Source organism: Neopsephotus bourkii, unplaced genomic scaffold, assembly GCF_033783945.1.
Source record: "Neopsephotus bourkii isolate Nb327-2 ecotype Australia unplaced genomic scaffold, CSIRO-AGI_Nbou_v1 NB_1148, whole genome shotgun sequence".
NCBI classification, from domain to species: Eukaryota; Metazoa; Chordata; class Aves; order Psittaciformes; family Psittacidae; genus Neopsephotus; species Neopsephotus bourkii.
The window spans coordinates 127,561-152,960 of NW_026901634.1; the positions used below are offsets into that span (position 1 = coordinate 127,561).

The 25,400-nt window shown below is 58.8% G+C and overlaps 3 protein-coding genes across 14 annotated transcripts; all 3 read left to right on the top strand.

Annotated features, from left to right (window-relative positions):
- The first annotated feature begins 1,221 nt into the window (after positions 1-1,221).
- On the top strand, positions 1,222-14,933 carry TPM2 (tropomyosin 2). 12 transcript variants are annotated; one of them, XM_061363216.1, is made up of 9 exons: positions 1,222-1,439; positions 2,528-2,653; positions 8,785-8,918; positions 9,898-10,015; positions 10,119-10,189; positions 10,901-10,976; positions 11,113-11,175; positions 11,680-11,749; positions 13,412-14,598. In XM_061363216.1, the coding sequence occupies exons 1-9, from the start codon at positions 1,326-1,328 to the stop codon at positions 13,489-13,491; spliced, it is 852 nt and encodes a 283-aa protein (XP_061219200.1). In that variant the 5' UTR covers positions 1,222-1,325; the 3' UTR covers positions 13,492-14,598. The 12 variants fall into 12 exon arrangements, with proteins under 12 accessions (XP_061219200.1, XP_061219198.1, XP_061219197.1 ...); XM_061363214.1 differs by lacking the exon at positions 13,412-14,598 and adding an exon at positions 12,050-12,464 and having other exon boundaries at positions 1,223-1,439; XM_061363213.1 differs by lacking the exon at positions 13,412-14,598 and adding an exon at positions 14,605-14,933 and having other exon boundaries at positions 1,226-1,439.
- Positions 14,934-18,129: 3,196 nt separating this feature from the next.
- On the top strand, positions 18,130-25,208 carry LOC133217614 (gamma-secretase subunit Aph-1b-like). Its single transcript, XM_061363225.1, has 7 exons — positions 18,130-18,373; positions 21,167-21,337; positions 22,760-22,833; positions 22,968-23,090; positions 23,390-23,517; positions 23,752-23,875; positions 24,274-25,208. The coding sequence occupies exons 1-7, from the start codon at positions 18,261-18,263 to the stop codon at positions 24,309-24,311; spliced, it is 771 nt and encodes a 256-aa protein (XP_061219209.1). The 5' UTR covers positions 18,130-18,260; the 3' UTR covers positions 24,312-25,208.
- On the top strand, positions 18,798-19,766 carry LOC133217613 (uncharacterized). Its single transcript, XM_061363224.1, has 2 exons — positions 18,798-19,024; positions 19,108-19,766. The coding sequence occupies exons 1-2, from the start codon at positions 18,817-18,819 to the stop codon at positions 19,746-19,748; spliced, it is 849 nt and encodes a 282-aa protein (XP_061219208.1). The 5' UTR covers positions 18,798-18,816; the 3' UTR covers positions 19,749-19,766.
- Positions 25,209-25,400: the final 192 nt, after the last annotated feature.

Genomic DNA, 25,400 nt, shown 5'->3' on the forward strand with positions numbered 1-25,400 from the left:
CCTGCGGTGTCTCTAACACAGTGCCACCGGGGTGTCCCCAACACAGTGTCATTGAGGCACCCCAAGTGCAATACCCTGCGGTGTCTCTAACACAGTGCCACCGGGGTGTCCCCAACACAGTGTCACTGGGTTACCCCTAGTGCAATACCCTGCGGTGTCTCTAACACAGTGCCACCGGGGTGTCCCCAACACAGTGTCACTGGGTTACCCCAAGTGCAATACCCTGCGGTGTCTCTAACACAGTGTCACCGGGGTGTCCCCAACACAGTGTCACTGGGTTACCCCTAGTGCAATACCCTGCGGTGTCTCTCACACAGTGCCACCGGGGTGTCCCCAACACAGTGCCACTGAGGCACCCCAAGTGCAATACCCTGCGGTGTCTCTAACACAGTGCCACCGGGGTGTCCCCAACACAGTGTCATTGAGGCACCCCAAGTGCAATACCCTGCGGTGTCTCTAACACAGTGCCACCGGGGTGTCCCCAACACAGTGTCACTGAGGCACCCCAAGTGCAATACCCTGCGGTGTCTCTAACACAGTGCCACCGGGGTGTCCCCAACACAGTGTCACTGAGTTACCCCAAGTGCAATACCCTGCGGTGTCTCTCACACAGTGCCACCGGGGTGTCCCCAGCACAGTGTCACTGGGGTACCCTTAGTGCAATACCCTGCGGTGTCTCTCTCACAGTGCCACCGGGGTGTCCCCAGCACAGTGTCACTGGGGTACCCTTAGTGCAATACCCTGCGGTGTCTCTCGCACAGTGCCACCGGGGTGTCCCCAACACAGTGTCACTGATGCACCCCAAGTGCAATACCCTGCGGTGTCTCTAACACAGTGCCACCGGGGTGTCCCCAACACAGTGTCACTGGGGTACCCCTAGTGCAATACCCTGCAGTGTCTCTAACACAGTGCCACCGGGGTGTCCCCAACACAGTGTCACTGAGGCACCCCAAGTGCAATACCCTGTGGTGTCTCTAACACAGTGCCACCGGGGTGTCCCCAACACAGTGTCACTGGGGTACCCCTGTGCAGTGCCGCGGGTGTCCCCCTCCCGGTGCCCCCGGCTGTCGGTGCCCGGGGCTGCGGCCCCCCCCGCCCCGCTCGGTGCGGCCGCCGGTGCAAGCCTGTCCCTAAAAGGTGCTGGCGGGCGGCGGGGGAGGCGCCGGGGCGGCCCCGGCGCGGCCCCTCCCCAGCTCTTAGTCTGCGCGGCGGGCCGGGGGGCGCAGTGCCGGTGCTCCCGCCGTCCCCGGTGCTCCCGCCGCCGCCGCCGCCCCCGGTGCTGCTCCCTTCGCCGCCCCGCGCCCCGCCGCCGCCCCGCCGCCACCATGGAGGCCATCAAGAAGAAGATGCAGATGCTGAAACTGGACAAGGAGAACGCCATCGACCGCGCCGAGCAGGCGGAGGCAGACAAGAAGCAGGCGGAGGACCGCTGCAAGCAGGTGGGTCTCCCACCGACCCCTCCGGCGCTGCCCGGCGACCACAGCCTAAAGAGACTTGAGCCTCTGGGACTCTGTGCTGCTGAGAGTCCAGCCCTGGGGACCTTGTCCTGTTGGGTTTCCAGCCCTTTGGACACTGCCCCACGGGGTGTCCAGCCCTGGGGACCCTGTTCTGTTTGGTGTCCAGCCTGAGGACCCTATCCCACTGGGTGTCCGGCCCTTTGGACACTGCCCCACTGAGTGTCCAGCCTGCGGACCCTGTGCTGCTGGGTGTCCAAGCACTGGGGACCCGTTCCCGCTGGGTATCCAACCTGGGGACTCCATCCTGCTGGATATCCAGCTTGGAGACCCTTCACCCTAGGGGTGTCCAGCCCTGAGGACCCTCTTCCAGAGGTTGGTTCAGCCTGAGGACCCTCCACCCTAGGAGTTTCCAACCCTGGGGACCTCCAAATGCTGTTATGTCCCACTTGGGGACCCTGTTCTAGGGGTGCCCACTCCTGGGGACCTCCTCACTCTGAGTATCCAGCCTGGGGACCTCCATCCTAGGGGAGTCGTGCCCTGAGGACCTTGCCCTGCTGGGTGGATCCCAGCTCTAGGGATGGATGGCCCTTGAGACTTTCAAGCCACTGGGTCCCCATCCCCGAGGACGTTCACCCTGCTGGGTGCCCGACCCCAGGCACCAGTGCTCCCCACTGCTGCCCCTCACCATTCACTTTGGTCCCTCCACACCTCCCAGTGCCAGCTCCCTATCCCTCTGCCAGGGAGACCCTTGGGGATATCATGGTCCACTCTAGCCATATAGAGATAGGGACCTTCTTGCTGCCCACTTCCCTGACCTGTGTCCTCAAGTCAGGACCCCTCAAGTGCCCTACATGGGGGGGGGGGGGGCACCAACCCCTAAACTGCACTGGTCTAAGGGGTTTTGGGGGCTCAGATGGGGATCAAGGACCCCCTCGAGGACGTGTGGACCGCAGGTGACAGAGGGACAGTGTCGTGCTCCTGCTGTGTCCCCCAGGAGGAGGATGGTTGTTCCTCCCCAGGCTGGTGGGCACCACCACAGCCCCTGACCCCCAGCTCTGTCCCTTCCCCAGCTGGAGGAAGAGCAGCAGGGCCTGCAGAAGAAGCTGAAGGGCACAGAGGATGAGGTGGAGAAGTACTCCGAGGCTGTCAAGGAGGCCCAGGAGAAGCTGGAGCAGGCGGAGAAGAAAGCTACAGATGTATGTATGCGCACCGGCAACTCCGCTGTGCACGGGCACCAGACCTCGGGGGGGGTGAAGGAAGAGGGGGCCCTTATATGGAAAGTGTCCATGGGGAAGACTGTCAGGATCCCATTCCTGCAATGCTGACACTGAACCAGGCTGAGATGCAGGGACTGATGTATCCTGCTTGGGCTGCAGGGCCAGGCCAGCTGCAGTGGGCAATGCTGGCGTCCCTGGTCCTGCCTAGCTCCCCAGAGCTAACGGGGTCCTGAACTGTGTCACTGATGCCCAAGCATTCAGCTCCACAATGCTTGTAGGGAAAACTCCGTGGCACTTGCTAAACTGTGGCAGGAAAGTGAAAAAGAGAAGTGGAAAATGCTTCTGCCCGTGTCCTGCTGCTGAGGGCTGGCTGCAAGGAAGGATGCTCGGGGTGTGTGTGGGGGGACTCGGTCATTTTGGGGTCCAATGTGCCACCTTGTACCCTGGGAAGGGCAAGGCCAGGAAGAGTTTTATTTAGTGCTATGACTGATATTTCTCCTGGGAAATGGATCCCACTAGGGAGATGTTAGGAAGGTGTTGAAATTGGCTTGTGCCCGGCCGAGATGAAGGGTGGAACAGCTGTGTGCAGCTCAGGAACGGGGTATAACGACCTGAGGTGCCACACAGGGTATTTGACACCCTATAAATATATCCTCCTTTTGATACCCAGTCCTTCTTTGATGAAAACCAACCCTAGAAACAGGAGGAGAAGCTAAAGGGGAGCCGGCTGGAGGACGGCCAGCAGGGCACAGCCAGGCTTTTTAGGATTGAGAACAAAAAATCCAATCCCAGCTGGTTTAATGGAGCTAAATGGGGGAGATGCGTCAAATCTCTGAGGAGGATGCCAAGGACAGGGGTGAACAGACAAGGACGAGCGCTGGCAACACAAGTCTCTGGGGGGGGGGGCAAGCCTCTGGGAGCATTGGTGGAGCTCCCCAGCCTTGCTTTCTGACCCTACGGACCTGCCCCAGTTTAATTAGATACTAAACTAAGTAGTTAAGAGACTGAATATCCTCTGGAGGACCCATTTATCCTGGCATGGAGCAGGCATGTCAAGCTGGGCAGGGTGGCTGCTGTGTGTAGTGGGGTTTACGCTGGTCCGACTGGGTCTGTGCTGGTGTAGGACAGGACACATGCTGTGTTGGGATCTGGCCGAGCACAGATGTGACGTCCCCAGTGTGGTGCTCAGAGGAAAGTGCACCGGGCACTGGGCAGACGTCAGCCATGGGGTGCAGAGGGTTTGCTGCTGACAGTGCTGTGCAATGCCATCTTGGGCACGCAGGGTGGGTTCTCTCACTCTCTGTCCACAGCAGCTCAGCAAGTGTGAAGGCTTCAGCGTGGAGAATCCCATCCCAGCAGATACGGTGGGTGGTGTGGGACACCGGCCCCTCCAGGGAAAGGCAGTGAAGGGCAGCCTGGGACCCCATCACCGCACAGCCACCCCGGGTCCATGCCAGAGCACATGCTGCCCCATCTGCAGAGTTCTGGGAGTCCCCAGCTCCCTGCGCCAGGGACCTGAACGTGCTGACAGTGCTAAGGGCTGGTGTCACCTCCTGGGGCAAGGCACAGCCAGCTCCTGGCTCTGGTGGAGGAAGCGCAGGGTGGACCCCAAGCCCCCCTCCCTGGGGATCCCCATGCTCTCCCTGGCTGCTGGGACAGCGTATGCTTGAGGGCACAGGCAGTTCCCATCCCATGGTCAGATTAGGGCCCCTCACAGTGATCCAGGCAGGCTCCTGCTCCCGGCAGAAAAGTCGAAAGCTCATAGAATCCCAGAATTGTTTGTGTTGGAAGGCACCTTCAAAGCTCATCCAGTTCCAACCCGCTGCTGCGGGCAAGGACACCTTCCACGAGAACAAACTGCTCAGGGCTCCATCCACCCCAGCTCTCAACACTGCCAAATGCCTGAAGAGAATCCATCTCGCCCTGCTCCGCACTGCCCTGCCCCTGGCACTGCATGGCAATGCACATAGCCCTGGGGACCCCTCTCCACCCCTCTGCTCACGCAGAGAGGGGTCAGACGGTGGCACAGGCCGGGCACAGCCTGTCTCCTGGTCGGCAGCACCATGGTGCTGGCAGCCCCATGGCCCCAGCACCTCTTGTGCCCAGGAGGGACAGCCCGTGGTGCCCCGGGCAGGATGCAGGCAGGAGCTGCGGGGCACGGTGCAGGCTCAGGGCAGCTCCTTCCAGCCCCCTGCATCCCCATCCCATGGCCCATCCCCTCCAGCCCAGCAGCGCCCAGGGAAACTCCGCTGCCTGTTCCCAGGCCGTGATCCCGAAAAGCTTCACCCAAGTTCCCGCCCCGGTTGCTCTCCCAAGCCGAGACTTTGCTCTTATTTGGCGATTCCCCGAGCCGGTGGGAGGGAACGGGGCTCTGCTGGGAAGTGACTGCATCCCTGGGTGGGGCCAGAGCAGGAGGCACCCAGCCTGGCTGCCTTGGGAATAGGGGAGCAGCTCCCCAACCTGCCTCCCAACCTGCCTGCAGCCAGCGTACCCCTGCCCCACTGCTGCCAAGGACCCCCGTTCTTTGACCCTGTGCTGGCTTGGCAGCACTCTTGGCACACAGGCATTGGACTGGGAGTGGGGCAGGATAGGCTGGGAGGGAGGCCAAGGCTGAGGCCATGTACTCCCATGGGACCGACAGCACCACCTCTTGGCAGGGTGATGTGGGGCTGCAGGGTGGTGTGGCCGGGTCCCCCCCCGGACCCTTGGCCCTGCAGCCAAGGGAAGCCAGAGGGGTCAGGCTGAGAACTGGTGCCTGTAGAGGCAGGTACGAAGTGCAGCTGGGGCTGCCCAGGAGCTGTCAGAGCTCCTTAGGGAAGGATTGAGTGTTACCAGCACCGGCTTCTCCTGAGGGATCAAGGCATGTGCCCCAGCCAGGACACAGAGCCAGGAGCTGGGGGACATGCCTCCCTCATAGGGCAGAGCCCCCAGGGCAGGTGGAGGGTGCAGGGAGCTCCATGAGTTTCTGTGGGGCTCACCTAGGCCCTCACTTGAAGGAGCATCAGGATGACCACTGGGGATGCAGCTGTGCCCCACACAGCTCTGGCCCAGGTACCATGGGAGGATGCCCAGGACACAGCTCTGCCCCATTTACCCCTATTTCCTATTACAGCCCCTATGAGGAAGAAGTTTGTGACGTCCCTCAGCTTTGCAGCAGGAGGTGTTTGGGCAGCGCTTGAGAGCACCCATGGGTACACCATCCTGTGCCGATGGGGGCTCACAGGGGCCAGGCTCTGGCATTCCCAAATTCCCTTGGCTTCCATGCCCAGGGAGGGGACTATGTGCCCTGCCATGGAAGAAAGGGCATTGTCCCCCATCGGGGGTGGCACTATGTGCCCTGCCGGGGGGGGACCGTGTGCCGTACCAACGGAGATGGTGCCTCTGCCGGGGAGGGGGCCACCATGCCCTGCTCAGGATGGGGGACACCGTGCCCTGCCCGGAGCCCACCTCGCATCATGCTCTGTGGGGGTAGGGACCTGCCTGTGGGTGCCTATGGGTCCTGCCCATGTGGACACCCTAAGTCCTGTTCGTGCCGATGCGGCGCCGTGCCCGCTGCCCGCGGGGGTCTGCGTGCGCTGCCCGGGCCGGCCGGTGGCAGCAGCGGCAGCAGCAGCAGGAGGAGGAGGAGGAGGAGCAGGAAGGGATGGAGGCAGGGCGGGCGGCGGGAGCGGCCGCTGCCTGAGCGCTTCCTGCCCGAGCCGGGCGGATCCCACAAAGGGCTCGTCGGCGCGGCCTCCCCGCCGGCAGCCCCCGCCATGGCCGGCATCAGCTCCATCGACGCCGTCAAGAAGAAGATCCAGAGCCTGCAGCAGGTGGCCGATGAGGCGGAGGAGCGCGCCGAGCACCTGCAGCGGGAGGCCGATGCCGAGCGGCAGGCCCGGGAGCGGGTAAGGGCCGCCCGGGGAGCAGGCGGCGGGGGGACTGCGGGGCTGCTCCCCCCCGGGATGCTCCAGCGGCCCCGCGCCCTCCGCACACATCCATCCCCGCGGGCACGGCCACCCCTTAACCCCCGCAGCCCGCCCTGGTACCCGGGGTGGTGCCCCCTCTGCGGAGCGCCGGGAGGTGCCCTGGGAGCCGGTGGTGGCTGCACTGGGGCCGGGGGGTTTGGACAGCGCCGGGCTGCGTCCTGAGCTGCTTCCTCCGTGGATCTCGAGGGGGATGCTCGGGGCTCCCCACGGGTTCCCTGGCTGGCAGGGCTCTGCCGTGGCTCAGGTTGGGGTCGCGCAGATCCTGGGAAAGGCTCCCCTCCCGCGGCGTGCACATCCCACACCCAGGCTCTTGTCGGGCTTCCAGCGGGTTCTGTGGTCTGGGTGGCAGCGATCTCAGAGCCCTCAGCTCTCCTGTGTGTCCCTGCATGGGGAAATACCACTTCCCACTGCCACAGCAGGACAATATTTCCCCTTTGGCAATGGGATGGCATTTCCAAGCTGCAGCTTGTTCCTGGTTTGGCTTTTTTTTGTTGTTGTTGAGGCTGGGTTTTTTCTTTTTCTTTCTTTTCTCTGTGCCCACTCTTCCAACATTCTCATCGTATCAGGAGCGGCAGAGCTGGGTGCGGTACCCTGGTTGTTGTCACTCGGGCTGTGTGTGGAGGAAATGGCCCTTTCCTGCAGCCACAGATCGGGTTCCCTGGTCACCGGGAGCTGTCAGAGTACTCATGTTCCCAAGTGTCCATCCGGGCAGCTCTGACCCACTTTGGGGGTGATTCCCTGGGAAAAAGGCTCCCAGTGAGGTGATGCAGATGCCGCAGGCAGAGCATCACCCTGTGCTGGCCAGCCCAAGCTCCCTGTTGGGATGGTCGGGATAGGAGCGAGCTGATGGTGAGCCAGGATAAATGATGTTCATGGGGTGGAGGTGGCTGTTGTGCTATCCTCTCCCCACTCTGAGACGTGCTGGCGATGCCTGTCCCTACCCTGCTGACTCACCACAGGGGACCACGGGTGTTCTATGGGGCCGTACAGGGCAACAGCCTCATGCTTCTCTCACGGCCCTGCGCTTGGCCAGTGTCCCCTGGGGCATTCCCAGTGCTGGAGCATAAGGCCACAGGGAGCCAGGCACTGCAGCCAACCAGGCCTGCTCCAGCCTGTGAATAAGCAGGAGACATTATGCCCTGTGCTGGTGCACTTCTGGCCGTGCCTTGGTGCACAGGGCTGCTCCCGCGCTGAGGTCTCATCACCACCCATCCCTTTACACCCCTGGGGTTCGCTTCCCGCAGCCCCTCCGGTGGGGAGCAGGGCCGGGAGCTGCTGAGGCAGCTTTTCCCATTGGTGGCAATGGATTTGGAGGCCTTTACCAAATGGAAAGAGCGCGAGGCCAGGCATCAAGGGGCTGGCGGGGGGCCAGGGCCACCGCTCCCAGCTGGCCCCAGCTCCCAGCCCTGCGCACAGGGAGCCTGGGAAAGCAGGGGGCCCTGGTCCATTGGGTCCCAACAGTCACAGCTTGGCTGGGCATCAGCCTGCTGCAGGTGACTGGCTGCATTGCCCCTAGTGCCTTTCCATACATGAGCTTGGGGGGCTGTGCTTGGCTTCAGGCTGCCCCATGTCGCAGGGCTGGGGGTTCCCGCAGGGGACGCTCCCAGCTCGCTCCACTGTGTCCGTAAACAGGAAATCCACAAGCAGCTCCCATCTCCTTTTCGGGAGCGGAGCCGCACGGGGCATTCCTCCCCCTTTACTCACTGCTCTGCAAACCCCAAATACCATCCCTGTTACGGCATGGCTGCTACAGGCCACCCTACCCCATCCAATGCGCCTCACCCCTCTCCAGGGCAGGAGCCAGAGGTGTGAGGACACTGTGGAGGGGCTGCACGTGCGGGGATGGGGTTGCGTGGCTGGGAGGAACCAGTGTCAAAAAGGGCTCTAGGGATGGAGAAAACCCTGATTTCCGTATGGAAAAGCAAGGGGATGGATGCGTGGTTGGGCATCCCATTCCAGTGAGCACTGGCTTGTTGCACAGTGTCAGGGGTGTTACGGTTAGCAAACGTGGATGTAAACGCTGAAAATGCTTCTTGAAATACGCATATATGTATTTTATGTATATATATGTGTGTGTGTGTATATATTTTCATACACATCTATATGAGACAATGGGTTGACCAAGGGGTTTCTGCTCCCCAGGCTGAGGCTGAAGTGGCTTCTCTGAACCGCCGTATCCAGCTGGTGGAGGAGGAGCTGGACCGAGCCCAGGAGCGCCTGGCCACCGCCCTGCAGAAGCTGGAGGAGGCTGAGAAGGCAGCTGATGAGAGCGAGAGGTGTGATCAGAAGGGACAGTTGGGGTGGCAGCGAATCATCACTGATTACAGGCAGCCCCCTTGGTTTAACTGTGGGGTCCTTCTGAAGGGACCTCATGGGGTTTGAGCTGGCTTTGTTGCAGATCCCAAAGGGATAGAGCAAAGCTGCAGTGCAGTGAAGTCCCCCAGATATGGGCATTCTTTAAAAGGCTTTGAAGTTTCAAGGCACCCACAAAATCCAGGACAATTTGATTAAATATCAGGTTGTAACCAAAGCCAGGGGGTGCTTGGAGCTTGTTTTCTGGCCCAGAGCAGCCTCCTATGCTCAGGTGCTGAAAAGCAGCTCAGGAGGGGACATCTGTGCCTGGGAACTACAAGAGTGAACCAGCCTCATTTATAAAACCAGTGCTGTAAAGTGTGTTGCCCCATCCTCATGGCAGGTTTCCCAGGCAGGAGCCATGCAGGCAAGGGCACTCAGGTTGAATGGGAGTGCCACGGTGTTCCTGACAGTTACATGAGCTCTTCCCTCTGTTGGCAAAGACCAGTTTGAGCAACAGAACCCGAGTGAGGGCAGAGGGGTCTGCAGGGATCTCTGCCGTGAGGGTTCATGGGGACTACTCTGCTTGTGAGCATCACCCATGAATGAGAAAAGGCTCTTTGCCACAGGATGTTTTCCAGCATTACCTAAAGGTTGTGGCTGGCTCATCCTAGGCTGCACATATTTCCCCCCACAAATGATGGGTTCAGGACCTGCCTGGTTTAGAGGCACCATAGCCACATCTTCTCACTCTGGAACATGGCCCTGAGGGCAGCTCCACTGCTGTTATTGTGTGCAAGAGCATCCTTGGGGTACCACTGGTGTGACCCTGCTGTGTGGTGGGGTTATCCTACGTGTGATGTCTGTGTCTCTGGAGCATGGTGGAGTTAGAATGCAGTGGGCAGGCAGGAGGGGCAGCAGTAACCCACAGCAATAACATCTTCTGGGTTGGGCTTTCCACAGAGGCATGAAGGTCATCGAAAACAGGGCCATGAAAGATGAGGAGAAGATGGAGCTCCAGGAAATGCAGCTGAAGGAGGCAAAACACATAGCTGAGGAGGCTGACCGCAAATACGAGGAGGTGAGTGACCCTTTCCCCCAGTCCTGACCCCTGGTGCACCTCTTTGCTGCCCTCTGTCCCCAGCAGATATGGAACCAATGCACGCCTCTTGCTCCACTGACAGGTCGCCCGCAAGCTGGTTGTCCTTGAGGGAGAGCTGGAGCGTTCAGAGGAGAGGGCAGAGGTGGCAGAGAGGTGAGCAGGGCTCCAGGTGGGCAATGCAAGGGGGTCCCATACAGCCCTTGCCCCAGATCCCTGGCAGCTGTAGGGGTGTCTGCATTGGGATGGGTGTGTTCCTCTTTGGAGCAGCAGGGGTGGCTCCTGGGCTCGCAGGCTGGGGGCAGAGGGACGCTGACCTGGTGGCAGCACCTCCTTGACCCTGTTCTCTGCTGGGTGCCCCTCTTCCACCCCAGCCGCGTGAGACAGTTGGAAGAAGAGCTGCGGACCATGGACCAGACTCTCAAATCCCTCATTGCCTCAGAGGAAGAGGTACTGGTGCAGGGGCGCGGGGCGATGTGCAGCAGGCCCCCTCTCTCCATCTCTGTCCCTCAAACCATGCGAGCCACCTCTGTCCTCTCTGCACCGCTGCCTCCACCACCAGCCCCCCCTCGCCTTCCTCTCCAATGGGCACCGGCTGGGCACACTCCTCCATCCCTCCATCCCTGCTCTCCTTGGTGTGGCCAGCGGTGATGCTCAGGGTGTCTGTGCAAGGAGGCACAAGGAACGGATGAAGGGATGCTCCCCAGCAGCTCTGCTTCTCCTCCACCTGTCCTGAGTATTCTCCTCTCTCAACTTGTTTTCTCTTTGTTCTTTCCTTCCTTCCCTGCACCCGCTCTTTCTGCTCCCTTCTTCTCTCCTGCCTCCCCCTCCCTCTCCCCTTCCTGGCGGCCCCTGCTTGGGATGTAGTAAATGTGGTGACCTAGAGGAGGAGCTGAAAATTGTCACCAACAACTTGAAGTCCCTGGAGGCTCAGGCTGACAAGGTAGGACCTGGTGGGGGCTGCTGGGGCAGGGCAGAGTGTGTGGGGTCTGGGGGTGACGGGGTCTCCTGCTTGGGATGAAGGATGGGCAGGGGCATCCCCATGGGGCTCACGGGTGTCTCTCTCTCCGTCTCTGCAGTATTCCTCCAAGGAGGACAAGTATGAGGAGGAAATCAAGTATCTAGGGGAAAAGCTGAAGGAGGTAAGGTGTTACAGATGAACCGACGACAAGGGCTGGCACCGTACTGCTGCAGGCATGAACATGCCGTCCTGTGTGGGTTGCATGCAGGTGCCTGGGTCGGGGATGCTTCCCTGTCAGCCTGCTCTGATTTACAATCATAGAATAGTTTGGGTTGGAAAGGACCTTAAGATCATCCAGTTCCAACCCCCTGCCATGGGCAGGGACACCTCACACTAAACCATCTCACCCAGGGTTCGTCCAACCTGATCTTGAACACTGCCAGGGATGGAGCGTTCACAACCTCCCTGGGGAACCCATTCCAGTGCCTCACCACCCTAACAGGAAAGAATTTCCTCCTTGTTTAGTGTGTGTGGGTCCATGGGGGCTTGTCCCTTGCCTTTCCCAGGGGAAGGCTCACGGAGGAGGGTACCAGAGGTGTAGATGGGGCACATTTAGGGTATGGTGCAGCCTGTACCATCCCCATGGTAACCCCATAGCTCACCCTCTCCCCACTGTGCTCTGCAGGCTGAGACCCGTGCCGAGTTTGCAGAGAGGTCTGTGGCGAAGCTGGAGAAAACCATTGATGATCTAGAAGGTAAAATGTCCCCACCAGCCCCAAGTCCCTCTTTTTTGGGGAGCCCTGGTCAGGATATTCCCCCGGTGGGGCTGGGGTAAGGGAATGGGCAGGGGTCCCATAAGGGGTGAGGCTGGATGCCACGGTGGGAGCACAGAGCTTCTGGGGTTTGGCTTCTGCCTTTGGTGGGGGATAGAGCTGCATCCACTCCACCTATGCCTGCATGCTCCCTGGCCCCACATTCACAGCCACTCTTTCTCTCTCCACCACCTGCCCCCCACTCTGCTCCACCATCTGCCCCCTCCTGCCCCCCGCCTGCAGACGAAGTGTATGCGCAGAAGATGAAGTACAAAGCCATCAGCGAGGAGCTGGACAATGCACTTAATGACATGACCTCCCTCTGAGCCCGCACCGGGCACCAGCACTGCAGCTCCCTGCCCACCTTCCCCTTCCCCAGCTCAGCCACTTGCCTGCCTGGCCGTCCCACTGCTCTCCCTGCCTGCTCTGTCCTCCTCTGTCCTTCCTAGCCCATGCCTGTCCATCGGCTCCTTTGGGTCAGCGTGTTCCTGCAATACCCCTTAGTGGGGAGACAGATTTATTCACTGAAAGGGTGGTCCGGCATTGGAACAGGCTGCCCAGCAAAGTGTTGGAATCACCATCCCTGGAAGTGATCAAAACCCGTGTGGATGAGGCCCTCAGTGATAACTGTTTAGTCTTGGTAGTTCTGTGGCAATGGGTGGACAGTGCCCATGGGGTTGCATAGCCCAGTGATGAACTGGGTTGTGCCCAGGAGCCCTCCACTCCAGCAGCTCCCTCCTTGGCTCCCTTGCAGCAGAGGCACTGGGGACCCTGCAATTCTGGGCCTTCTGCCCCCCACATCTCCCCCAGCAAAGCTCCCTGCTGCTCGCTGGACCCAGGGCGAGGAGGACCTGCAGAGGGAAAGCAGCACCTCCACTGCCAAAGCTCAGTCCCTGGGGATAGAGGGTTGGGTCTGGCTATACAGGCAGCCTTGTCCCGTGCAGGCAGGCAGGCAGCACACAACCCCCCTGCTCCTCCCTTTCTGTCCTTTGCACATCGCTCTTTAGTTTGCATCTCATGACTTTTATGTTCTATCCCTCTGGGTTACTGAGTTGGTCTTAATAAAGCGTTTTCTTTCCTTGGATTCTCCTTTGATTTCTTCATTCCGCTCTGTCCATCATCTGCCTGTCTCATGCGGGTGCTAGCAGCGGGGTGGTGGGAGGTGGTCACAGCCATGGCACCCCCACCACCCCACGGCTCTCATACGCAGCTTTCCTCATCTCGTGCCACCTTCTCCATGACATTTTAGGCCTGAAACAGCAGGGTTAGGCCTGGTTCTGTCCATTCACTGTCCCCACTCCCAGACGTTGCCTCCAAGCAGCGATGTCAGCTCTGGCATCTCTCCTGCATCACCTTCCTCAGCGATCCCTAAATGGGTCCGTGGTTCTCTTCCTCCTCCTTCCTCAGCATCCTGCCCCAGAACCCAGTTCCCAAACTGGTGGAGCTACAGCCCTGTCCTGGATTTGGCTGCCTGTTCCTGCCAGTCCAGCTCATCCCTGCTGTGGGATTTCCAGCAAGGGCTTTGGGGAATGCTGTCTCTTTTCACTAACTCGCCTTTCTCTTTCTCTTTCCTCTGCTGCGCCGATGTCTCTGTTTTCTCTATAGAGCGTTCACAGCGGGAGGCTGAGAAAAACCGTGTTCTCACTAATGAGCTGCGGGTCATCCTTACTGAACTTAACAACTGAGCTGCACAGAGCTCCCTGTCCCAGCACCCCTGCCCCGTTTTGGCCAGGCTGGTTTGGCATTAGGAGCCCCTACCCACTCCCTAGGGCTAGGCAGGGTGTACAGCCTTGTCTTATCCCCCTGGGGTAACTGCCCTGCTTGGGGAGGGGGGCACAGGGAACCCTTCTGGAGATGATTGTTTTTTCTTGGGAGAGCAGTGAGGGGTTTTGTGATGTCTTGGGATGCCCATGTGGTGATGGCTGTGCCCCAGCATCAGCCTGGCCCTGCTGAGGAGGGATGCGGTGGTTTGTACCACTGCCTTCCTCCCCTTGTCCCTGGAGTCAGCAGCTAGCCTCTTCCTCCTCACTCTGGTCACCTGTGCAGGGAGGGTGCCTTCAGAGCAGGGTCCCTGCAGGGTGCTGGGATAGGAGCTGGAACCCACAGTGCCTGATGCCTCAAACCTGGGGCAGGGGATAAGGAAAGAGCCCAGCAGGGAGTGTTGGGAGATGGAGTTGGGTGGGCAGAGCTTTTGTCCCATCCACGTCTCTAGAGGGAAGGAGGATGCCATTTGGAACAGAACACCAAGCCTCAGCTGCCTTGTTATCTCTGCTCCTTCTCTCTCTGCTGTCCTTCTGCCTGCCCAGACTGCTGTCTCTCTCCTTCACGGACCACTCCTGGGTCATGCAGCAGGTCACTGGCTCTCCTCTTTTGCTGGCCAAGGGTTTGTGCACATGCTCACAGCCTGCCTCGTGGTGATGCCCTGGGGCAGGATGTGCTGGTGAGTGGCCAAGGAATGGTACCCACCAAGAGCGCTTGCACTGCAAAGGCCCCAGCCATGGGTGAGAGGGCACCATGGGAGGATGGAGATGCTGGAGAGTGGGGACCACCTTCAGTGACCAGCCTGGCTGGCCTCACCACTCTGGCAGGTCTTGGAGCTCATCCCTGCCGATGATGGGGCTGTTCATGTGGGCTCTGCCGCGCAGGGACACCCCGCTCGGCTAGAGGCTGTCACTGTACTGACATGTCCATCTGTGTGCGTGTGTGTGTGCCTGGTGTGGTGTGCGTGGGTCTGTCTGCTCCTGGGTACACTTGGGTTTGTGTCTGTGTGTGTGGCTGGTTGTCCCTTGTATTCACAGAGAGTCTGGCCAGTGCCAAAGAGGAGAACGTGGGCATCCACCAGGTCCTGGACCAGACCTTGTTGGAGCTGAACAACCTCTGACTTGTCTTAACAACTTCTGATTTGTTTTGGGGATCCCTCCTGTCCCTCCTCCCTACCCCACACGTGCACCCCACTGGCACGCTCAGGATGTCATCAGCTGTACTGCGTCTTGGCCAAATCCTCACATCCATTGAGAAGGGAAGCCCTGCAGCCTTACACCGTGGCTAGGGGGCATCTTGTCTGTGCACAGCCTGACTGGCACTGTCCTGTCTTCATGTCCAAATAAAAGCAGTTTGACAAGAAGAATGGGTATGTTTAGTCCTTGTGCTCAGGCAGAAGCAGTGGGAGACATGGTGGGGGTCTCCCTGCCCAGTTTATGCAAGGAGGCTCTGCAGGAACTGGAGTCTACGGAGGGTATGGCTGGCATAAAAGTGTCCTCTGCGGGTATGGAGGGCTGGGAGTGATGACACACCAGGGCTGGGCTGCATTCGCTTGTCTCCATCACTTCCTTGGGATGCACACAAAACCTCCGCGTCTAAAGCTCAGTCAAATTCATCATCCACTTCAAGCACACGGTGATGGATATATGTCACTGGCGTGTCCCCTTCCACAGCCAGCATGTTACCTGCCTGGCACTTGGGGAAGCCACATGGTCTTTGACCTCTCCATGGAGTCTGCTTCGTGGCTCATGTTCATCCTCAGACACCACTGAGGGACACACACAAGTGTGACCATGTATGCACATTAGCTATGAGGGTCTTCTTTCTGCAAGTCTGGGGTTAGCTGCTTACCCTGCCTACTAATTGCATTTTCTATTGCCAATGCCTGCCTGAGGGGCAGCTGTACAAACCAGCAGATACTAACGCAACCGCTTCCCAAAGCATTCAGGAAGTTTCCTCCTGGCTGGTTGTATTTTCCTTAACACAAAGAGAAAAACATCAGGATGTGTCTCATCGCTGACACCAAACCAGGCTGGATTTCCTGGGGATGCCCAAAGTCAGGATCTAGTCCTGCCCTCTGCTTCAGGCCCCTCCATGGTGTGCGCTGAGCCCCGTTGTCCCATGCTACCAGGCGGATATCCCTCTAAAAGCACAACTCCATGCTGCCAGGAAACACAGTCCATGCTGACCCCTTGCCGAGCAGGGCCATCACCCCAGCGAGGGGCTGGCAGGGATAGCTTTTGTTGTCTGCTTTCCTTTATTGCTGCACCTCTGGCTCAGGAAAGGAGGGTGCTGAGATTGCATCTCTTTCCTGCCCAGGTGCTGCCGGCCTCCTGCTCTCCCCCTGGACCAGCACCTCTGGTTTCTGGCCCTGAAACCTGCCTCTACATGCTCCTGTTGCATGGAATGCTCATTTTATGGTTGTCCTCACAGGGTGTGAGGCCTGCTGTGAGTGAGGGAAGGACAGTGCAGGGCTGGAGCTCCTCCTTGGGTCTGCCTTGGTTTTCCATAGCACGTCAGCTGAGCCATTGCATTTCTTGGTTAAAGCAGCTTCCAGGCAGGGACTTGTCTGGCTGTGAAAGGAACACCAGTGTAAACCACTGGAGCCTGTACTCCACACTGCAAACAAGGCTCCTATCAGGGTGCGCCCCAGAGCACAGCCTCTGGGCACCCTTTGCCTTCCTGCTGGGACAAAGAGCCCTTTCACACCCGGTGGTTTTCCCCATTAGCCACTGCTGCCTCCTGGTTTGGACCAGAACATTCAACTTCACCGTTTATGTTCTGCTCCAAGGGCTTGTTTTGTTTCCCCTGGACTTGGTTTGGCAGCGAGACCCCAGCTGCTCCCCCGTGATGCTCCATGCCAAAGGCACAAGCCCATCTCTCATGGTTCAGCAAAGCTTTGCATTTAATCCATGCTCCCACCCATCTCCTTCCCACTTCAGCCCTGCACAGAGACGCAGGGCAGGGGAAGCTGTGAGGCTGCTGTCAGTGGAGCTTGACCTGCATGCGCCTCTCCCCACATGTGTCACTCAGACCCACACTGAGGACTGCAGTGCCCGTCTCCTCCTTCCTCATTCCCTCTTTCCTCCTGCACTTCTGTTGAATTTCAACCTTTGGATTTGTTTACCTTGGCCTGGCACATGGAAGATCTCCCCGAACAGCTTTCAGCCCTAGTGTGGGCTGCCACCCCATTGATGAACCATCGCATTAACCTCTGGCAGCCTCTCACCTCTGCTCTCTTCACCAGTTTTCTCATCCCTCTGGTGCCTCAGCTCATCTCCAACCCCTTCCTGTTCAATACCCCTGAACTATGCGCTGGAGGGGAGGGACCACACAAAGAGTATCATAGAGACACGTTGAGCTGTGCGGAGCCAGACACAGCCCACCACCACCACCCCTCCCTGCATTCACAGCCAGAGGCTTTGGGTGAGGGTGTGAAGAGCCGCATTACCAACCTGCGTGGGTTTCACAGGGATCTGAGTGATTTCAGAACAGGTCAGGCCACCCAAAGCCAAGCGCCACACAAAGCTCACAGTCTCCATATTTACGTTACTGATTGTAAGAAGGAAATGTGATGGACATGACTGTTCAGCACTCTCATTGCTCTATGAGTTACACACACTCCGTATCAGCACCCATTACTGCACCCCGCATCGGGCTGTGCAATAGGAGTGTGTGATCACCTCTCCACATCCTTGGGGGATGCAGGGAGTTTGGGAGCAGCACCTCTGCAGCGAGGCACACCTACAGTGGGGTGACAGACAGCTAGGGACCCCTGGGGACAGCTAGGCCTGGCCCTGGGCTGGCCCAGGTCCTGTGGGTACACAGGGGTGCTGTGAGATGCCAGGGCCAAGCTCCCCTTGATGCAGAGGGTTGACTAATGTACAGGGGTGTTGTACAGGGGGGTTGTACAGGGGTTCTATTGACAAGGAAAAGCAGACGCCTGATTTTACTGATAAGCAGCTATTGATAAGGAAAAGCAGACCCCTGAATCTACTGTTTAGGGGGAGAAGCAGATGGTTTATGGCTGGGACCAAACCCTAAGGCCATACATGAAGACTAAAAGGAGAAAAGTTCAAGAAGAGGAAGACTCATTTACTTCATCTTGAAGACCCCTACCCACAGGAGGAAGACTCATTTACTTCACCTTGAGACCCCTGCCCGTGACCAGAGGGGGCACTGCGGAGGCGCAAAGGACCTTCTCGCTCATTGTAACACGAAGCGGGGATAGGACATGAATATGTATAGGCGTATGGAGCAACCTTATAAATGTAGAGGGAAACAACACTGGGGCACGCATGACTTTGAGGAATTACCCCCGTGGGTCTCAGCGCTGAATAAAACCATACCTACTTTACACCTTTAACGAGTTGTGGGGTCAATCCGCGCATCACGCTGGGTGCAACCATGCCCTGCATGACAGGATCGGGTCCCCTGTGACAACCCGCGGCCCCAGTGCCCCCCCCAGTTGCCATCACAGCTTCAAGCCCCGCCCACCCCGCCCATAACCCCGCCCACCCCGGCTGTGGCCCCGCCCATTCGCGCCGCTTCCGTCCGCGCCGGCGCACGCAGCCGTCGCGTGGCGTCATTGTCCCGGAAGGGCGGGAGAGGGGAAGGGTCCGCGGGGCCGGTCCGGTCCGGTCCGCAGCGAGCGCCGGGCCCCGTCCCGGTACCGAGTGCTGGGCCCGCCGCCATGACGCTCGCCGTGTTCTTCGGGTGCACCTTCATCGCCTTCGGGCCCGCACTCGGCCTCTTCCTCTTCACCATCGCCCGCGACCCGCTCCGCATCATCATCCTCATCGCCGGGTCAGTCCGGGACCGGCGGCACCCCGGGGGTGGGGTGGCGGCGCCGCTGCTTGGTGCTGGTATGGCACCAGTGTTGCTGCTGGTGTGAACGCGACGGGGGCACTGGTACCAGTGCCGGTACCGGGTATGGGGGTGACAGGGGCACTGGTACCACTGCTGGTACCGGGTATGGGGGTGACAGGGGCACTGGTACCAGTGCTGGTACCGGGTATGGGGGTGACAGGGGCACTGGTACCACTGTTGGTACCGGGTATGGGGTGACAGGGGTGCTGGTACCAGTGCTGGTACCGGTGCTGGTACCGGGTATGGATGTGACAGGGGCACTGATACCACTGCTGGTACTGGGTATGGACGTGACAGGGGCACTGGTACCACTGCTGGTACTGGGTATGGGCATGACAGGGGTGCTGGTACCAGTGCTGGTAACAGTGCTGGTACCAAGTATGGATCTGACAGGGGCATTGGTGCCAGTGCTGGTACCGGGTATGGATGTGACAAGGGAACTTGTGCCAGTGCTAGTACCAGGTATGGATGTGATAGGAGCACTGGTGCCAGTGCTGGTACCAGGTATGGATGTGACAGGGGCACTGGTGCCAGTGCTGGTACCGGGTATGGATGTGACAGAGGCACTGGTGCCAGTGCTGGTACCGGGTATGGAAGTGACAGGGGTACTGGTGCCAGTGCTGGTACTGATATGGATGTGACAGGGGCACTGGTACCACTGCTGATACCAGGTATGGACATGACAGGGGTGCTGGTGCCAGTGCTGGTACCGGGTGTGGATGTGACAGAGGCACTGGTGCCAGTGCTGGTACCGGGAATGGATGTGAGAGGGGAACTGGTGCCAGTGCTAGTACCAGGTATGGGCGTGAGAAGGGAACTGGTACCAGTGCTGGTATTGGGTATGGACGTGACAGGGGAACTGGTACCAGTTCTAGTACTGGGTATGGATGTGACAGCGGCACTGATACCAGTGCTGGTACCGGGTATGGACGTGACAGGGGTGCTGGTGCCAGTGCTAGTACCAGGTATCGGCATGAGAGGGGAGCTGGTACCAGTGCTGGTTTTGGGTATGGGTGTGACAGGGGAACTGGTACCAGTGCTAGTACCGGGTATGGACGTGACAGGGGAACTGGTAGCAGTGCTAGTACCAGGTATGGATGTGACAGGGGCACTGGTGCCAGTGCTGGTACTGGGTATGGATGTGACAGGGGAACTGGTGCCAGTGCTGGTACCAGGTATGGGTGTGAGGGGGGAACTGGCACCAGTGCTGGTATCGTGTATGGACATGACAGGGGCTCTGGTGCCAGTGCTGGTACTGGGTATGGAAGTGACAGAGGCACTGGTACCATTGCTGGTACTGATACGGACATGACACGGGCACTGGTACCACTGCTGGTGTTGGGTATGGACGTGACAGAGAAACTGGTACCAGTGCTGGTACCAGGTATGGACGTGACAGGGGCGTTGGTACCAATGCTGTTACCGTGTATGGATGTGACGGGGGAAGTGGTAGCAGTGCTAGTACTGGATATGGATGTGACAGCGGCACTGGTAGCAGTGCTGGTACTGGGTAGGGATGTGACAGGGGCACTGGTACCAGTGCTGGTGCCGGTTATGGATGTGATGGAGGCACTGCTACCAGTGCTAGTACTGGGTATGGATGTGACAGTTGAACTGGTACCAGTGCTGATACCGGGTATGGATGTGACAGGGGAACTGGTACGAGTGCTGGTGCTGGCATGTATGTGACAGGGGAACTGGTATAAGTAGTGGTTCCACTATGGATGTGATAGAGGCACTGATACCAGTGCTGATGCTGGTATTTGTGTGATGCGGCATTGATACCAGTGCTGATGCTGTTAGTGGTATGCTGCTATGAGTGTGATGGGGGTACTGGTATCAGTGCTGGTACCAGAACTGGTACAGGTGTGAGCTAGTCACCAGTACCATTGCCAGTGCTGGTACCAGTATGGACATGATGTAGTGCATGTATTAGACTAGGTGAGACAGGGACCTAACTGGTACTGGCAGAGGAACAACAGGGGAACCAGTACCCGTACTCATACTGGTGCTTGCATGAGAAGGGCACAGTTATTGTTTCCCTTACTGGAACAGTCATGGGCATATTAGGACCACTGGTACTCTTACTGATGATCATAGTTGCAATAGGAGCTCCAGTACTGGTGTTCATACCCTTGTGAGTGTGACAGCAGCACAAGTAGCCATGCTTGTACTGGTACCATTGTGGGCATGACAGGCACCAGTACTGGTACTCATTCTTTACACAACAGGGGCACCGGTATTGTACTGGTACCACTGTGGTCACCGCCTCGTGTGGGCATGATGCGGAGGACACTGGTATCACTAATGGCATGGGATCAGGGGAGCGCTAGTACCAGTACTGCGCTGGTAGTGGTACTAGTGCATGTGTGCAGCAGGGGCACTGTTACCAGTATCACTGTGGGATCAGTAGAGTATGGTACTGCAACTGGAAATGGTACTGCAACTGGAACCGGTGAGGATATGAACCTGGTACTGGTGTGGGCACAAGGGGGCAGTGGTTACCAGTGGAGGAGGAGTGGGGGCACAGCAGTGGTACCAGTATAGGCACCAACTGTCCATGACTGGAACCAGGATGGTGCTGATACTGGTAGGAGACTGTGCACGGCTGGGGCAAGCTGCCAATGCCAGCACCAGCACAGAGGGGTGCAGGCCTAGATGGGCATGGCACCAGTATCAGCACGAGTCCCAGAACAGCACTGGTGCCAGCAGGAGCTCTCTCCCTTGCAGGGCTTTCTTCTGGCTGGTGTCGCTGCTGCTCTCCTCCCTCATCTGGTTTATTGCGGTCAAAGCCAGCAACCCCCAGGATGAGCCATTGCAGAAGGGTCTCTTGATCTTTGGGGTGATGTTCTCTGTGCTGCTGCAGGAGGCCTTCCGCTTCCTCTACTACAAGCTCCTCAGGTAAGGGCATCTCCCACCCTGCTCCAGAGCTGCCAGTGGTCCCAGTGGCCATGCTGAGTGCCAGATTGTGACTGGGAGCTCCTGCGCTGGAGATGATGCTGAGCATGGCACCAAGCCACCTTGGTCGCTGTTGGGAGCACGCAGGTAGTACCCATGTTGAGCATGAGTGGGTCTCCGGTGGTGAAGCAGAGCAGTGTTAAGGTCTGGAGCATCCAGGGCTGAGGTGGCTGATAGAGTGTCCCTGATTTTGGCACAGGAGGCTGTGGGTTTGGGAAACTGCAGGATGTGTCACATCCCCGCTGCCCTGTTGAGTAGCACCAGTAGCGCTCCTGCATCTGGGGGATGCCAGAGAGGGCACCAGGCACTGGGAAGTGCCCACTTTCTATGTGGGGACAGAGTGGTTGGGGATCTGCCCTTGCTTCCTGGCAAGCCTTGTTTGTTTCTTAGGGATGGTTTTGTGTGAGCACAGGCACAGCTCAAGGGTGATTTTGGGGCTCTGTGTAGTGGCACATCACTGCCAGCCCCATGCGCTGGCCAGCCCAGGGCAAAGTCTCAGTGCAGCCTCAGCAGCTCCCAGCCTCCTCGGCACCACCAGGTGCTGTGGGGTGAGAACACCCTGTCCTGCATTGTCAGCTCTGGAGCTTATGCTGTTGTTGGGGGAGCACCTGCGTTCAGATGGACCCTGGATGGAGCTGGGCAGGCAGACAAGGGAGGCGATGCTGAGGCTGGCACCCCTTATACCTCTCAGCCTTCCTGGCTGGCTGGGCAATGGTGAGGGGCTGTGGGAAGGCCAGGACTGGGTATGGGGGCTTGCACAGCTCCCTGCAGCAGGACTGTTGGAGGCAGGCATTCAAAGCATGGCAGAGCTCTGTGGAGCAGCCTTTAACACAAACACCACGTTCCATTTGCCCTGTGGGGCTCTGTGCAAGCTCTGCTGTACTCCCTGTGCTGAGGAGCCACCCGGAGTGCTCCTCATCTCTAGCTGACAAAAACTATGAAGTTCACCTCTCCCGGTTTCCCTCCCCAAAGCATTTTCTGCTCTTTAAGCTCTTCCTGAGCCATCTCCTTTTTGTTCCGTATATCCTGTAAGAGTACAAATCCGGGTATCAGGTACACCCTTCTGGCATGCTCCTCCCATCCCTGCACTGGGACTGCCGTCCATACGGGGGTGCTGCTTGCTTTGTACCCCATGTCCCGTTCACCGGCTGGCACTCACATTCCTGTGTGGAAAATCTATGTGGCTTCCTATGGTTTTTACATGTGTGGTTTGTTGGGTGGTTCGGGGTGGTCACATAGATGCTCTGTGATGGGTGCTGCAGCTCTGGGAGGTTACCAGGAGGGGTAATGGTACAGATTGAGACCCTGGTCCCATCTGCTCCATCCTGGTGGTGCACCGTGCTCCAGCGTGCTCTCATCCCACAGGAAGGCCATTGAGGGGCTGGTGGCTCTCAGTGAGGATGGCTGCTCCCCCATTTCCATCCAGCAAATGGCATACGGTGAGTGCTGGCGTCCTGACTGCAGGGGCAGGGGTGATCTCAGGCCAGGCTGGACATAGTGCTGGGGGAAAGGGAGGTTTCTCACAATGGGTGGCCTGAGAGGCTGAGGGCCTGATGGTGTCCCTGTCCTGCAGTGGCTGGCGTGGGCTTTGGGCTCATGAGCGGCGCCTTCTCCATGATCAATCTCCTGGCAGACTCATTAGGGCCCGGCACAGTGGGCATCCACGGGGACTCGCAGCTATACTTCCTGACCTCAGGTGAGTGACAGGCACCCTTCCTTCACATCCCTGCCCCACCACAGAGGCAGCAGATGTGGGAAGACTGGAGTCTCCTAATGCTATCCCCTCCATGCTGCACCCTGTACCCATCTGAGACCCTGTCACATCTCTCTGTGCCAAACCCTTCTTTCTGTCTGCTGTAACCCTCTCTGCTCCTCTCCCCCATCCGTCCCATGTTTGGAGTCCGCCTCAGCATCTCCCATTCCGGCCCAGCAGCACCCATGGCCTGCAGGCCAGCTCAGAGTAGTGGTTCTTTGGTGACACCCTTCTCCCTGCAGCTTTTATGACCATGGTGCTGATTTTCCTTCACACCTTCTGGGGGATCATCTTTTTCCACGGCTGTGAGCATCGGCGCTGGTGGGAGATTGCAGCGGTTGTCATCATGCACCTCACTGTTTCGGGGTCGGTGAGTAGCTGGGAGCAGAGCTCTGCACTGGAACCCATATTTGGGGTTGGTGTGGTGTGTGGTGATCCCTGTGCTGGGGGTAGAACAGCCTTCAGCACTAGGGAAGCAGTTGGGTTTATGTATCCTGGAGCTGGTAACCCCTGTCCCACTGCACCCATTGAGGTGGTTATTACCCATCCTGTCGCTGTTCTCTCCTGCCTGCTCACCCCTCTCATCTCCTACCTCTCTCCCCAGACGTTTTGCAACCCCCTGTATGTGGGCAGCCTGGTGCCCTCCTACCTGGTGATGGCCACTGCTGCTGCCTGGGCTTACATGCTCTCGGGGGGATCTGCCCAGAACCTGAGGCGCTTCCTGCTCTGTAAGTCCTGCTCCATAAAGGGGGTGGGAGACCCTACAGGTCCTTCTGGGTACCAGGGCTGGTGCTGGGATGGGGAGAGGGTGTCCCTGGGGCTGGAACAAGGGTGTCATAGAATTATAGAACGGTTTGTGTTGAAAAAGACTGTAAGATCATCCAGTTCCAATCCCTCTGCCATGGGCAGGGACACCTCACGCTCTAGACCGTATTGCCCAAGACTGTCCAACCTGGCCTTGAACACTGTGAGGGTTGGAGCATTTACCACTGTCACCCCTTGGCTGCCGTTCTGGAGGAGAATCTGGGTTTTGGGGCTGTTGTTGGGCTGTTGCCTATCCTGGGGGGAATGGGACGGGGTAGGGAGTGTGGTCAAAACTGGGCCCCGCTCCTCTTGGTTCCTGCAGGTCTACAGAGCGGAGCCAGCCCTCAGCTGGGATCCTGAGGCCCCGTGGGATGTTCCTGTCCCCAGCCACCCCTGCCCTCCCCTCCATCCTGGTGGCAAGAGCAGCAGTCACCTTCTCTGCAATACCTTTTCTCCCAGACTGGGGGACCCCAGCCAGTTCCAGTGGGGTTGGCACTGGGGTCCAGTTGTGGCTCAGCTGTGGCAGCCAGCTGAGCAGCGTGGCTTTGGCAGCCCCCAGAGAACAGCTCGGATTTGGGGTACCCATCTTTGCTGGCCCTGCCACAGGCAGAGCCCCAGTAAGCCTGCTGGGAAAGATGCTACCTTGGACCGCTGGAAGCCTGAGCCCAAAGAAACCCATCACTTCTCCCGCTGCTGCAGAAGATGTGCTGTCCCCTGTGGTTCAGGGGGCCGCATCACCTCCTCGCTGCAGGGTGGAGGAAGGGGCTTTGCAAAGCACTGCCATGCTCTGGGTCAGGGCTGATGCCTGCGGTGCTGCTTTCTCCACCTCTTTTACCAGCCTCGCTGCCCTGGCAGCCACCGCACTGGCGCTGGACCGCAGTATCTGCAGTGAGCTGGCATCCTGGTGCAGGGAGGACGGTGCCTGGGGATCCGAGGGGACTGACAGCACTGAGAACGGGAGGAGGAATGGGAACATATGGTGTCCAAAGGGCCCAGCGTTCATGGGGTGCGGTGGAGGGCTCAGGAGGTGATGCAATGCTGCAGCTGGGGCTGGCACAGCTTAGGGAGGGGGTTCAAGGAGCCATTTCGGTGGATCGTTGCCCTCTCCTGCACTTCAATGGGGATTTTTAGGCAGGCACCAGCCCTGATGCTGTGCCACAGGGCTGGGAGGGAGAAACTGCCATTGGGCTCAGGGCTGAGAAGGCAGTTTTATCCACCGTGGGCTTTTATACCAATAAAAACAAGTACCATAGAGAAGTGGTGGTGTGTGTGGTTGGCAGCACTGCCCTCCTGGGGAGCAGTGCAGCAATGGTACATTGCCTTGTGCTGGTGTGACTGACTTGGGGGGTGGAGGGGTCGGGCAGTTGTATATCCCAGTTGGCTGGAGGTCTTGCTCCTGCTCTGTCTGTCCTAATGGGCTGCGTTCTAGCTTGATTACTTTGGGATCTG

What these genes read in the sequence shown, in the direction of transcription:
- TPM2 (XM_061363214.1), top strand. Translation starts at nt 1,326, where the DNA reads ATGGAGGCCATCAAGAAGAAGATGCAGATGCTGAAACTGGACAAGGAG. An exon ending in CGGAGGACCGCTGCAAGCAG is followed by an intron (nt 1,440 to 2,527) that starts GTGGGTCTCCCA and finishes TCCCTTCCCCAG; the next exon opens with CTGGAGGAAGAGCAGCAGGG. An exon ending in AACCATTGATGATCTAGAAG is followed by an intron (nt 11,750 to 12,049) that starts GTAAAATGTCCC and finishes CCCCGCCTGCAG; the next exon opens with ACGAAGTGTATGCGCAGAAG.
- LOC133217614 (XM_061363225.1), top strand. Translation starts at nt 18,261, where the DNA reads ATGACGCTCGCCGTGTTCTTCGGGTGCACCTTCATCGCCTTCGGGCCC. An exon ending in ATCATCATCCTCATCGCCGG is followed by an intron (nt 18,374 to 21,166) that starts GTCAGTCCGGGA and finishes TCTCCCTTGCAG; the next exon opens with GGCTTTCTTCTGGCTGGTGT. An exon ending in CCTGAGGCGCTTCCTGCTCT is followed by an intron (nt 23,876 to 24,273) that starts GTAAGTCCTGCT and finishes TGGTTCCTGCAG; the next exon opens with GTCTACAGAGCGGAGCCAGC.
- LOC133217613 (XM_061363224.1), top strand. Translation starts at nt 18,817, where the DNA reads ATGGATCTGACAGGGGCATTGGTGCCAGTGCTGGTACCGGGTATGGAT. An exon ending in GGTGCCAGTGCTGGTACCGG is followed by an intron (nt 19,025 to 19,107) that starts GTATGGAAGTGA and finishes TGCTGATACCAG; the next exon opens with GTATGGACATGACAGGGGTG.